The 14,094-nt window shown below is 44.9% G+C and overlaps 1 protein-coding gene across 1 annotated transcript in view; it reads left to right on the forward strand.

Annotated features, from left to right (window-relative positions):
- The first annotated feature begins 2,103 nt into the window (after positions 1 to 2,103).
- Pccb (propionyl-CoA carboxylase subunit beta) overlaps positions 2,104 to 14,094 on the forward strand; it is a 55,385-nt gene continuing 43,394 nt past the window's right edge. Inside the window, exons 1-3 of the mRNA XM_045136620.1 lie at positions 2,104 to 2,216; positions 4,684 to 4,797; positions 10,680 to 10,790. Of these exons, the coding sequence (XP_044992555.1) occupies positions 4,687 to 4,797; positions 10,680 to 10,790 (222 nt within the window). The 5' untranslated portion in view covers positions 2,104 to 2,216; positions 4,684 to 4,686. The remainder of the gene's footprint in view (positions 2,217 to 4,683; positions 4,798 to 10,679; positions 10,791 to 14,094) is intronic.

Below are 14,094 nucleotides of genomic sequence, written 5' to 3' on the forward strand. Positions count from 1 at the left end.
TGTGGACTTCCATTTCTACCCTCCCAGTCAGGTGGCATCCTTGCACTTTTGAGACAACTTAGGGGTAAACAGGCCCCCTCCCAAAATTAAAAATGAGGAATATTCTTGGGCTTCTAAGGGAGAACCTATTTTTTTTTTGTTTATTTTTATTTATTTATTTGAAAGTGACAGAGAGAGAGAGAAAGAGGCAGATAGAGAGAAGGGGCACGCCAGGGCCTTCAGCCATTGCAAACGATGCGTGCGCCCCCTTGTGCATCTAACTAACGTGGTTCCTGGGGAATGGAACCTCAAACCAGGGTCCTTAGGCTTCACAGGCAAGTGCTTAACTGCTAAGCCACCTCTCCAGCCCCCTATTTATTTTATTTTATTTTTTTAATCTCCTTTTCCTAAAACTACACAAGAGGAGGTAAGTGCCTCTGGTCTTCCCTCTCTCTTTCTTAGAAAAGAAAGCAATGTAAAAGGATCCTTTCCTGAGCAGCTGGTGACAGTCCCCCTACCAGTGGGCTCCCTTAAAAGACCCTGTGGTGATTTGATTCAGGGGTCCCCCATAACCTTAGGTGTTCTGAATGCTAGGTTCCCCAGCTGATGGAGATTTAGGAATTAGTGCCTTCTGGAGGCAGTATATTATTGGGGGCGGGCTTATGAGTTGTTATAGCCAGTTTCCCCATGCCAGTATTTGGCACACTCTCCTATGGCTGTTGTCCACCTGATGTTGCCCAGGAGGTGATGTCCACCTTCTGCTCATGCCATCATGGAGCCTCCCCTCGAGTCAGTAAGCCTAAATAAACCTTTTTTTTTTTTTTTTTTTTCCCCCAAAAGCTGCTCTTGGTCAGGCGATTTCTGCCAGCAGTGTGAACATGGCTGCAGCAGACCCCAACCTGCTGCATCTATAGGTGGGCCTTCCCATTTCCTGGAACCCTGTTCTGGCTCTTCTTTGGGCCAAGAGTCCTCTCCTCTGTTGTCTTAAGCTCTAAAATCTTTCTAAGCCTTCACTATAATGGAACCTTTCTAAACTCCATCCTCTGGTCTATAAACTTCATTCTTGGAAATTCAAGACAAGAACTCACAAGGCCCCTAGCTCCTGAGTTAGGAAAGGCTCTGATGCTCTCAAAGACACCCCAAGTTCCCCTCAGTTGTTCATTTAGTTTCTCTGCTGCTGTTGTCTTACTTCTCAGTCTTTAATTTTTATTTATTTATTTATTTATTTTTAATTTTTATTAACATTTTCCATGATTATAAAATATATCCCATGGTAATTCCCTCCCTCCCCACCCCCACACTTTCCCGTTTGAAATTCCATTCTCCATCATATTACCTCCCCATTACAATCATTGTAATTACATATATACAATATCAACCTATTAAGTATCCTCCTCCCTTCCTTTCTCCACCCTTTATGTCTCCTTTTCAACTTACTGGCCTCTGCTACTAAGTATTTTCATTCTCACACAGAAGCCCAGTCATCTGTAGCTAGGATCCACATATGAGAGAGAACATGTGGCGCTTGGTTTAATTTTTTTTTTTTTTTTGCTTTGTTTATTTATTTGAGAGTGACAGAGAGAGAGAGAGAATGGGTGCTCCAGGGTCTCCAGCCACTGCAAAGGAACTCCAAACACTTGTGCCCCCTTGTACATCTGGCTAACGTGGGTCCTGGGGAATCGAGCCTTGAAGCAGCGTCCTTAGGCTTCACAGGCAAGCGCTTAACTGCTAAGCCATCTCTGCAGCCCAATTCTCAGTCTTTTTGATGAGGTATAGGAGGACCACATGCTCACCGGAAACCCTGTAGTATTAAGGTGACTGAACCCAGAAATAGAGGGCACAGAGGGCTCCAATTCCCTTTTGTCTCCTTCTCACTTTTCAGACCCAACATACACGTCCTAGAAATGCAAGGCTTATTTGCCCCAGTGGAATCTGCTAATAGGGTTCATCCTGCAGAAGTTACTCTCTCAGGGCCGCCAGCCATTTTTGTTGTACAACCACTGTGTCTTTTGCTTTTGATCCTAGGTGGTCTCTCTGTGGAGTAATCTGTGTGAATTAGATCTTTTCCTGTTTTTTAACTTCTGAAATACCTTTGTAAATGTTTGGCTTTTCTCATCTTCCTACTGGGTCTTCATCTCTGGCCAGTTGCTGAATTTAGTAAATTTGTTTTTCTTTTTTAGGATTTCACAGTTTTTGGAGGCAGTCTGTCAGGAGCACATGCCCAGAAGATCTGCAAAGTAAGTGTTTGATGTTGATAGTACTCCCTCAGCTATGAGACTACTCCTTTTGCTATGACAGTACTCCATCAGCTAGTATTTTTAGGGCATCATAAATTGAGTTAGGGATGGGATAGAGCAAAGTTGTATGAAATGTACTAACCAGAAGAGATTTTTAGCATATTTTTTAATAATATTTTTATACCATGTGTCTCTTTGTCCCTGGTGAAATGTAGACCCTCACTTCCTTTTTTCTTTTCTTTTTTTTTATTTTCTGAGGTAGGGTCTCACTCTAGCCCAGGCTGACCTGGAATTCACTCTGCATTCTCAGGGTGGCTTCACGGCGATCCTCCTACCTCTGCTTCCTGAGTACTGGGATTAAAGGCATGTACCACCGTGCCCAGTTGTTTTCTTTTTTTAAGAAAATTGTTTACTTATTTAGGTAACAGGGAAAGAGAGAGAGAGAGAATGGGCACACCAGGGCCTCCAGCCAATGCATACGAACTGCAGATGTGTGCACCCCCTTGTGCATCTGCTAATGTGGATCCTGGGGAATCGAACCTGGGTTTTATGGCTTTCTAGGCAAACGCCTTAGCAACTAAGCCATACCTCCAGCCCTTTTTTCCTTTTTCTTTCTTCTTCTTCTTTTTTTTTTTTTTTAAGGCAAGGATCTCCTTCTATCCTAGTCAGACCTAGAACTCACTTTGTAGCCCAGACTGGTCTCCAACTCATAATGATCCTTCTACTTTAGCCTTCCAGGTGCTCAGATCACAAGCATGAACCACCACCTTTAGTTCAAAATTAGTCTGCACACATTTAAGACAGATGCAGATTGTTTTTAGACAATGTCATACTCTGTAGCCTGGACTGGTCCTCATGGTCCTCCTGCCTCAGCCCACCAAGAGTCGGAATTACACGTGTGTCCCACCAGCCTGGTGACCCTCACATTTTCCATGCTTACAATACAGTGTAAAATTACAGGGGATTTAAAAGCACATATATGTACTTATTAATGCATTAAATGAGATTTAGTAGGGGATCTAATAATAGCTGGTTTAATTTAAAGTAGGCGTAAGTGAAATATCCCAGGACCTCTGCAATGACTTTAATATGACAAAAATATTTGTTCTCTACTAATGACAAAGACACAGATATTTCTAATGCACCCTGTCTTGTTGCTTGTATTCATAACTGAAGAAAAGGCTAAAAGATCATACAGTTAGCATAAAGGTACAAATGTCCAAGTTCAGGACCCCATGAATTCTGTTCATAGCCCTGTTGAGGTTCTGAAGACACCAGACAAAGAATTCTAGGCCTAGGTGGAGAGCCCGAGAGGGAAAGGTAAGAAACAGTGCAAAGATTACATGGTGGCATTTTAAAAACTGCTAGAGTCCTGGGTTACAACTCTGTGGTAGAGCGCTTGCCTAGCATGCACAAGGCATTGGATTCTATTCATAGTTCTGCTAAAAACAAAACACAGGAGAGCAGGGTGTGGTGCTGCATGCCTTTAATCTGGGAGGCAGAGGTAGGAAGATTGCTGTGAATTCGAGGCCACCGTGAGACTACATAGTGAATTCCAGGCCAGCCTGGGCTAGAGTGAGACCCTACCTCGAAAAACCAAAAAAAAAAAACAACAACAACAAAAAAAAAACCAAAAAAAAAAAAAAAAAAAACACAAGAGAAACGAAACCCTTAGTAGCCCGCCCACCCACCAAACAACCCCCCCCTACACACACCAAAACAAACCCTGTTAGATTGAGATGTTCCAAGGAATACTAACAGCCTATATTGGGAAAATTGGGGAAGTAAAGACTGAATTGACTGTTAGTAACTGGACAGGGTTTCCTTTTGCAGTCGATCACCAGGATTCATGGTGTGGTCCTATCATGAATTATTCCTGAGAGTCCAGTTACCTTTGAACCCTCTTTAATTTTCCTCTTTTTACTGTCTCTGTTATAATGGCTAAATGAGATTGTGGAAGTCACTGTGCTTTGTAATCTAGCTAGGCCTGTAGGAATGTTGCACAGAATGCTGTCAGAACCATTGACCCATGAGGAAAATCTATTGCTTTAGAAGCAAAAGTAGGCCTGTCCGTGGGTTGCCAGTTGGGTCAACATGTGCTTTCACAAAAATACTGCTATGCCATTCTGTCCACCGTCAGTTGTTTCATCGGAGTTACTGGTACAAAAATGGGTTGCTGAAAATTCAGTGATGACCTGAGCCTGTGGGTTCTGGAGATGGATGGTCGGCATGGGTAGTCTTGCTCCCTGCTGATGCAAAATGCTTTGGCTCTTAGGTGTTTGGGGCCTTAGTCTTTTAAATATCTGGTCCTCTGTCTTCCACGGAGGTGTCCCAGCATCTTGGGGATTTAAATCTGTGCTGCCTCCTCTTGTTTAGGAGAGTGCATGGAGAGCATTTTCTAGAAAACGCTGTGCTTTTTTCTACTGTTTTTGGAAGCAGATCTCACGGAATTTCTCTGCTCTTTCAGATCATGGACCAGGCCGTAACTGTGGGGGCACCAGTGATTGGGCTGAATGACTCTGGAGGGGCACGGATCCAGGAGGGGGTAGAGTCCCTGGCTGGCTACGCAGACATCTTCCTGGTGAGAAACCTATAGGAGTAAGAAACACCCGTCTCTATGCCCGCCCAGGCTCCCCTGCTCTCCTCATTGTCCTCTGCCCCATGGTGTCTGCTGTCTGTGGCTCCTTCCTGCGTCCCTGGGAGTGGATGGGAGGAGGATGAGATTCCAGCAGGCCATTCATAGGTAAAACACTAGCTCATGGTTATTCATAAGGGCAAAGAAATTGAAAAACAGTTTTTCTTTTCCTTTTTTTTGGGGTGGTGGTGGTTTGAGGTAAGATCTCACTCTAGCCCAGGATGACCTGGAATTCACAATGTAGTCTCAGGCTGCCCTTGAACTCAGCAATCCTCCTACCTCTGCCCCCCAAGAGCTGAGATTAAAGGTTTGTGCCACTACGCCTGGGTCTTTTTTTTTTTTTTTTAATATTTTAAAACTGTATTAAATCAGGTTTAGTGGCACATGCTTTTAATCCCAGTACTTGGATGAGATGGGGTGCTGGGGAGGCAGAGGTAGGAGGATCCCTGTGAGTTCAAGGCCAGCCTGGGACTAGAGTGAGATTCAGGTCAGACTGGGCTAGTGTGAAACCCTACCTCAAATTTCTATATATATATATATTTATTTATTTATTTATTTGCATGTGCGTATAGGTGCACCAAGGTCTCTTCCCACTTTTTTTTTTTTTTTTTTGGTTTTTCGAGGTAGGGTCTCACTCTGGTCCAGGCTGACCTGGAATTAACTCTGTAGTCTCAGGGTGGCCTCGAACTCATGGCGATCCTCCTACCTCTGCCTCCCGAGTGCTGGGATTAAAGGCGTGCGCCACCACGCCCGGCTTCTTCCCACTTTTTGTGTCTTACTTACGTGACTGGCTTGGGAATTGAACCCATGTCAGCCTTTAATTACTGAGTCATCTTCCTAGTGCAAACTGTTCTTTGTTTCTTTCTTTCCTCCTTTTTTTAAATTTAATTTTATTTATTTGAAAACAGAGACAGATGAGAGAGAGAGAGACAGAGAGAGAGACAGAGAGGGAAAGAGAGAGAGAGAGAGAGAGAATGGGCATGCCGGGGCCTCTAGCCACCGCAGATGAACTTCAGATGCTACTTTGTGCATCTAGTTGAGCCCTGGTTGTTAGGCTTTTCATGCAAGCACCTTAACAGCCAAGCCATCTCTCCAGCCCTCTTTCTTTCTTTCTTTTCTTTTTTTTTTTTTTTTTTTTTTGAGGTAGGTTCTCACTCTAGCATAGGCTGACCTGGAGTTCACTATGTAACCTCAAGGTGGCCTTGAACTCACAGTGATCCTCCTACCTTTGCCTCCCAAGTGCTGGGATTAAAGGTGTACGCCACCACACTTGGCTGCTCTTTTCTTTTTTCTTGTTTGAAGCAGGAACTCATTTACCACAGTGTTTTCCAGGCCACCTGGTCCTTATGCTTCCTTCCTGTCTCCCTGTGTCTGCCTTCTTTTTTGCCCCACACATGCTGGGATGACAGGTGCTGGTGGTGTGGCATCTTGCTTTATGTGGGTTCTGAACGCAGGTGCTCAGGCTTGCTTGGCAAGTGCTTTATCCACTGAGCCATCTTTCCAGCCCAGTTTACTCCCCTTTACACTTTCTAGGACACCCCACCCCGGCCTGTGGTGCCATTGTACATGTAGGGTGGGTCTTCTCACCTCAGTTAACATAATCTAGAAAGTCCTTCACAGACATGCCAGAGACTTGTTTCCATGGTGGTTCTATCAAACTGACAACAGAGATTAACCATCATATTGATCTTTTCAAAGAGCCAATTTTAAACTTTTTTTCAGGTTAGGGTCTTGCTGTCTGTCTATGCCTCTGTTCCTCTCCTCCTGCCACACCAGGATTACGCTGTAAAATGCTGCCTTCAAAAACAGAAACATCTCCTCCCTCCTGCTCAGTCTAACAGGGAGGCAAGTAGGAAAAAAGTGATGGCGATAGAGGGAGACAGTGTCTTGATAACACGGGGCGCTAGGGAAATGTGCATGGAGCCAGCATTAGGAGGCTCCTGCGGGGCGGCAGGCGGTTGGCCAGGTGACAGGCTTGTTTGGTGTTCATCGAAACAAGTATTTTCAAAGCAAAGCCAGAGAATGGCAAGTTCATGAATAGAACGTGAGTTCTGAGCCGTGGAGAGAGCTGCAGGCTGGCAGGTCAGACAGTGTTCTTGTCGGAGCCAGCTGCACGTGTGTGCTCCCGCAGCGACACGGGGTCACTGCGCTCTGTGCGCTGTCGAGAAACAAGGACAGGGTAGCCCGGTATTATTATGTAAGTGTCTCTTCATGGCATATTTCTTTTTTTTTTAAATTTTTATTTGCATTTTCCATGATTATAAAAAAAAATCCCATGGTAATTCCCTCCCTCCCTCCCCCCCACACTTTCCCCTTTGAAATTCCATTCTCCACCATATTACCTCCCCATCACTATCATTGTACTTACATATATACAATATCAACCTATTAAGTATCCTTCTCCCTTCCTTTCTCCACCCTTTATGTCTCCTTTTCAACTTACTGGCCTCTGCTACTAAATATTTTCATTCTCACGCAGAAGCCCAATCATCTGTAGCTAGGATCCACATATGAGAGAGAACATGTGGCGCTTGTCATATTTCAAATTAATACTCACTTAATTCTGGTAAGACATAGGAAGTTTGCTCTAATATAGCTTCATTTTTTTCCCTTTTTGTGCTATTATGTTATAAGCCCAAAATACAGTGTTATAATTATTACTTTATGTACTGTTATATTTTAAAGTATTAGGGAAAGGAATGATTTTATGCAGTACATAATTACATATTTGTCATTTTCAGTGCTCTCAACCTCATTTTGTGGATTTGAATTACTCTCTTGTGTTACTTCCTTTTTCCTTGAGGCACATCCTGAGCTGCCCTGGGTGTTGGTGTTAGCCATGGTAAAGCATTCCACAGATTCACTCACTGTTTTATCTCAATTTTAGCTTTTTTTAAAAAATTTTTTTTGTTGGTGTTGTTCATTTTTATTTATTTATTTGAGAGTGACACAGAGAGAAAGAGGCAGATAGATAAAGAGAGAGAGAGAGAATGGGCACGCCAGGGCTGCCAGCCACTGCAAACGAACTCCAGACGCGTGCGCCCCCTTGTGCATCTGGCTAACGTGGGTCCTGGAGAATTGAGCCTTGAACTGGGATCCTTCGGCTTCACAGGCCATCGCTTAACCGCTAAGCCATCTCTCTAGCCCTTTTTTTTTTTTTTGATACAGGGTTTTGTAATATAATCCAGGCTAGCTTCAAGCCCACTATGTAGCCAGGCTGGACATGAGCTAGTAGCATTTCCTGCCTCAGCCTCCCAAGTGCTGGGATTCCAAGCATGTATCTCTGTGCCTGGCTTGTTACTAGTGCTTTGTTCACAGGGAGTTCCTTTCAAGAGCCTTGAATACTTGCTTTTGACAGTTTCACCCAAATAGGTGGTGTTTTCCAGACTCTTCACTCTGCCTTGCCTTGCCTTGTTTTCTTTTTAAATTTATTTTTGTTTATTTTTATTTATTTATTTGAGAGAGACAGATAGAAAGAATGAGGCAGAGAAAGAGAGAGAGAAGGGGAGGGAGGGAGAGAATGGCACGCCAGGGCCTCCAGCCACTGCACACAAACTCCAGACGCGTGTGCCCCTCTGTGCATCTGGCTAACGTGGGTCCTGGGGAATCGAGCCTCAAACCGGGGTCTTTAGGCTTCAGAGGCAAGTACTTAACCACTAAGCCATCTCTCCAGCCCTTGTTTTTTTTTTTCCTGAGGTAGGGTCTCACTCTGTAGCCTAGGCGGACCTAAAATTCACTATGTAGTCTCAGGGTGGCCTCGAACTCACAGTGATCCTCCTACCTCTCCAGTGCTGGGACTAAAGGCATGTGCCACCAAGCCTGGTGCCTTGCCTTGTTTTTGTGCAGTATTGATGACTTTTTGCACTACAATGAGCACAAACCACGTTTCCCACAGTTGATAGAGATGAAACCCAGAGCCAAAGCTGGCTGAAAAGTATACTGTAATGTGGTTACCTTCTCGTTGCTGGGACACAACACCTGACCAGCAGCAGCTTATGGGAGGACAGGGTTTATTTTGGCTTACAGTTTATTTATTTAATTTGTTTTTCATTTTTTGAGGTAGAGTCTCACTCTTGCTCAGGCTGGTCTGGAATTCACTATGTAGTCTCAGGGTGGCCTTGAACTCATGGTAATTTTCCTACCTCTGCCTCCTGAATGCTGGGATTAAAGTTGTGTTCCGCCATGCCCAGCTTGCACCTACCTTTTCTAAACTGATGGGGTTAAGAAAGAAAGCAAGATGGAACAAAGGGTAATTGGGCCCTATTACTTTGCATGGGTCCTTGTGCCCTCAAATTCTGTTTTCCCTAGGGAGTGGCTTCAGGTTTAGCTCTCTATAACACTTGTCCTGGGCTGGATAGGTGGCTTAGTGGTTACGGCCCTTGCCTGCAAAGCTAAAGAACCCAGGTTTGATTCCTCAGGACCCACATGAACCAGATGGACAAGGTGGCACATGTGTCTGGAGTTTGTTTGCAGTGGCTGGAGGCTCTGGCATGCCCATTCTCTCTATCTGCTTCTTTCTCTTTCTCTCTCAAATAAAATTAAAATTAAAAAACGTTAATAACACTTGTCCTTACAGAACCTTTTTGTCTCCCCGACCCCATCTCCCAGACATGCTTTGTCTAAGAGTGAGCAGACATTGAATATTCAAGGCCAAGTGACTTCTACCTTGTGTCCTTGTTGTGTGACCTCTGGGCTCTCTGTGGAGGGGTGAAGGGATTCAACACAAAGGCCAGGGCTCCAGGCAGGACAAGCAGCTTTGTAACTGCAGTTGGCACCCTTCTCCCCTTGGCCCTATGCAGACGAGGGTGCTGTTCTTTTTATTTATTTATTTATTTATTTATTTATTTATTTATTTATTTATTTATATTTTGGGGGGGAGTATGGGGGGGAAGAGAGGAAGGGAGGGAGAGAGAATTGGCTTGCTAGGGCCCCATTGCAATCAAACTCCAGATGCTTGTACCATCTACTGGGCATGTGTGACTTTGTGCTTGCCTCACCCTTTGGGCGCCTGGCTTACGTGGGATCTGGAGAGTCGAACATAGGTCCCTAGGCTTTGCAGGCAAGTGCCTTAACCACTAAGCCATCTTATCAGCACAAGGGTGCTTTTTTTTTTTTTTTTTTTTTTCTGGGTTTGGTTTTGCTCTAGTCCAGGCTGACCTGGAATTCACTACCTACTCTCAGGGTAGCCTTGAACTCACCGCAACCCCCAGCCTCTGCCTTCTGTGTGCTGGGATCAAAGGTGTGCGCCACCACACCTGGCCCAGGGGTGCTGTTCTTTTCTTTTTAAACTATTTTTTATTTTCATTTATTTGATAGAGAAAGAAGGAGAGAGAGAAGAATGGGTGTGCCAGGGCCTCCAGCCACTGCAAACAAACTCCAGATGCATGCAGCACATTGTGCATCTGGCTAATGTAGTTCCTAGGGAATTGAACCTGGGGCCTTTGGCTTTGCAGGCAGATGCCTTAACCGCTAAGCTATCCCTCCAGTCCCTGAGGGTGCTATTCTTGAGTGTCTTCAAAGTTGGGGTGAGAGTGCCAGGATTCAGTATTCATGTTCTGGCAGAGGTTTTGGGGAACTCTTGCTAAGGCAGAGAGAGGAGAGGAGAGAAGATATTTACTCCAGAAAGTCACATGCCAATCATCTCATCAGTTAATGGGAAGAAATTGCACTCATAATTGTGGAAGGACTTTCCTGATTAGATCTTCTGTCTCCTGGATGGAGTTTCTTTGGAAGCAAAGCCAACTGTGATTGTATGGTTGTCTTTCTCGTGCCCGCAATAATGCTTGGCTGCCTCTGTAACCAGATATCTTTGCCTTTCTCTCTTGCAGAGGAATGTCATGGCATCCGGAGTCATCCCTCAGATTTCTATGATCATGGGCCCGTGTGCTGGCGGGGCTGTCTACTCCCCGGCCCTGACAGACTTCACATTCATGGTGAAGGTAAGAAAGCAGGGCCTGTTTAGGGTGCCCTTTGAGATCTCCAATAAAAGTAATTCCTGACCCACGTCTGGATTGTTATCTTATGTTCTCATTGTTATTCAGTGGAGCAGAGATACGGTTTTATGGGGAGGAGATTTTGGCATCTCTGGTGTGGGGCTCACTGGCGGAAGGTTCTTGTGTGCTGCTTTGAAATGCAATTTTACTTGGTCTGAATTGCAAATGATTTTCAAGTAGTCCAAGGATCCTGTCCTCTGCCCAGGCATGACTGTTTACTGACTCCTATTCAAAAGGTTTCTTAGGGCTCACTCTCCTGCCACTGTTTTCCACCTATTGTGGCAATGAAGTAGTGTCCAGCTTCTGCTTTACCATCTTCTACCTGGACACTGTGAACCTGAATAAATCCTTTCCTTCCATCAGCTGCTTTTGGACCGGTGTTGTGTTGTCCCAGTAGTGCAAAGGCTTGCTCTGTGACCTGTGATGTCAGGGGTTCTCTTGGGTGTTGACTGGTGTCTCCTGTGTGGACCGGATGGGCACATCTGGGACTTGCTCCCTTGGCATACTGGTTAACCTCTCCTGTACAGTGGTGCTGTACCCATACTCTGTGCTGTGTGCTTGCTGGCCTCCTGCTAAGGACCCAGAGGCCAGAGTTGTACCTGCATCCTCTGCAAAGGGAGAGGAAAAGGAGGGTCCTGAGAACCTCATGTAAGAGAATGCAAAGGAAATTGATAGCTTTCATATATATATTTTCTGTATGTATTTGCAAGGGGGGAGAGAGAGAATAGGTGTGCCAGGGACTGGCCATGGCAAACAAACTCTAGATGCATGTGCCGCTTTGTGCATCTAGCTTTACGTGGGTACTGGGGACTCAAACCTAGGTCATTAGGCTTTGCAGGCAAGTTTCTTAACTGCTGAGCCATTTCTCTAACCCAGGAAATTGATAACTTTCAAAAGCTTAGAGCTAGATGTGATATTGCATGTCTTTAATCCCAGCACTTAGGAGGCAGAGGTAGGAGGATCGACATGAGTTCAAGGCAACCCCAAGATTACATAGTGAATTCCAGGTCAGACTGGTTTAGAGCAAGACCTTACCTCAAAAACAAAACAAAACAAAACAAAAAACAAGGGCTGGAAAGATGGTTTAGTGGTTAAGGCACTTGCCTGCAATGCCAAAGGACCCAGGTTTGACACTCCAGGACCCACATAAGCCAGATGTACAAGGGGGCGCATGCATCTGGAGTTTGTTTGCAGTGGCTGGAGGCCCTGGCACACCCATTCTCTCTACCTGCCTATTTCTGCCTCTCTCACACTCGCTCTCAAATAAATAAATAAAAAATGTGAAAAAAAAAAAAAAGCTTATAGTAGTAAGGAGCAATGAAGGCCCTTAGGATACTCCACAATATCAAAGGAACTATTGCTGCTGTCTTGAATAGACAAATACATCTATGGTAAACAGGTCTATTCCAAAGACTCTTCTATTCCTGAGAAATGGACACTGAAGTCTTTGTAGCTATTTACTATTGTTTTTGAATACTATACTACTAAATAATCATAACCAAATAAAATGGGCTTAATTTAAACCATTTGTTTTGTTTTGTTTTGTTTTTTACAGTCAGGTCTCTAGCCCAGGCTGACCTGGAATTCACTATGTAGTCTCAGGGTGGCCTTGAACTCAGGCCCATCCTCCTACCTCTGCCTCCCAAGTGCTGGGATTAAAGGTGTGTGCTACCACTCCCAGCTTAAAAAATGTTTTTATTTATCCACTTAGAGAGAGAGAGAGACAGACAGACAGACAGACAGGGTGAGAGACCGGGCACACCAATGCATTCAGTCACTGCAAATGAACTCTAGATGCATGTACCACCTTGTGTGTCTGGCATAATTTATGTGGGTCAGGGGAATAGAAGTTGGGTCCTTTGGTTTTACAGGCAAATGCCTTAACTGCTAAACTCTCTCTCCAGCCCTAAATGCATTTTTTTTTTTTAAAAAAAACATTTTTGTTTTTCTTGAAGGACAACACAGATGTTTAAAGCACCCTGATCTCAGATACACAGGTCAGGTCAGTCTTACCTAGGTGCACCCATGGAATAGCCACGTGTCAACGAGACCCACCATTTCCAGTTCCTGGGAGTCTCGTGACCTTTGCTGGTCCCTTACATCTCCCCTCCATTTCTACTCTTCTGATCCCCATCCCCATGGGCTGTGCACATTGTGCTCCTGAATTTCCTGTGACTGGGATCCTGTAGAATGTTCTCTTGTGTCTGTTGCCTTTTACTCATCCTTGTTTGTTTTATGTGTTAGTAGCTCTACCTTTTATCTTATAATTTAATTTTGACTCTCCAGTGTTGATAGGCTAGTGACCTCAATATTGAAAACACTCACTAAGAGCCTGGTGTGGTGGCACATGACTTTAATCCCAGCACTCAGAAGGCAGAGGTAGGAGGATCGCCATGAGTTTAAGGCCACCCTGAGAGGACATAGTGAATTCCAGGTCAGCCTGGTTTACAGTGAGACCCTACCTCGAAAAACCAGAAGAAACAAAACAAACCTCACTGAATATTAGTGGAAAGAACAAATGAAATCTCTTTACCATGCCCCCTAAAAAGAAGTGTTTATCAATGAGACTTTAATCTCTAGTCATGGTTTGCGTTTTTGCTTTTCAAATTTCTGGGATTGTCATTCATACTCACTGCTACTTGCAGGGCTAACACTCACAGAGATTGTCCCAGGAAACTTTTCCCCTGGGGAGGTGCGGACACATGCCTTCACCCCAAATAGGGCTCAGTTGGCAAACCGAAGTACAATTACACCACTACCTTGGTCCTAAAAGCTCTGGAATGCTTGCCAGTAATCAGGGCCTACAGCTTCTCTCCCTGGCTCTTCCCAGCTTTCCACACGCCCTTGTTCAGCCCTGGCTGCTCTCTCCAACTGTTCAGCTGTCAGTCACTTTTAGGACCAAGGGTCTCAGATATACCCCAGGCCTGGGAGCTGACACTGGCTGTTGTGAGGGGCTGACAAAATCCTGATACCTATGTCTGCCCAGAAGCTGCAGTACCAGCTGCTGCCAAGTGCTAATGAATCCATACTCTCCAGGCCCACACAGGAGCTGTACTGCTTGCAGAGCTAAGGTCCCATTACTTGAGGCCTGTACAGGAGCTGTGACACTAGAGGTCATACCTGCTGCTGCTTCTGCAAGCCTTCTGTGCAATCTGTGGCCAGCAAGTGCTGAGGGACATAGACGTTGTCCAAGACCAGCGCTAGAAGAGCTGCTCTTTCTCTCGCCATGATTTCTATCTGGGCAGCACAA

The sequence above is a fragment of the Jaculus jaculus genome, chromosome 17, assembly GCF_020740685.1.
Source record: "Jaculus jaculus isolate mJacJac1 chromosome 17, mJacJac1.mat.Y.cur, whole genome shotgun sequence".
Classification (NCBI taxonomy): domain Eukaryota; kingdom Metazoa; phylum Chordata; class Mammalia; order Rodentia; family Dipodidae; genus Jaculus; species Jaculus jaculus.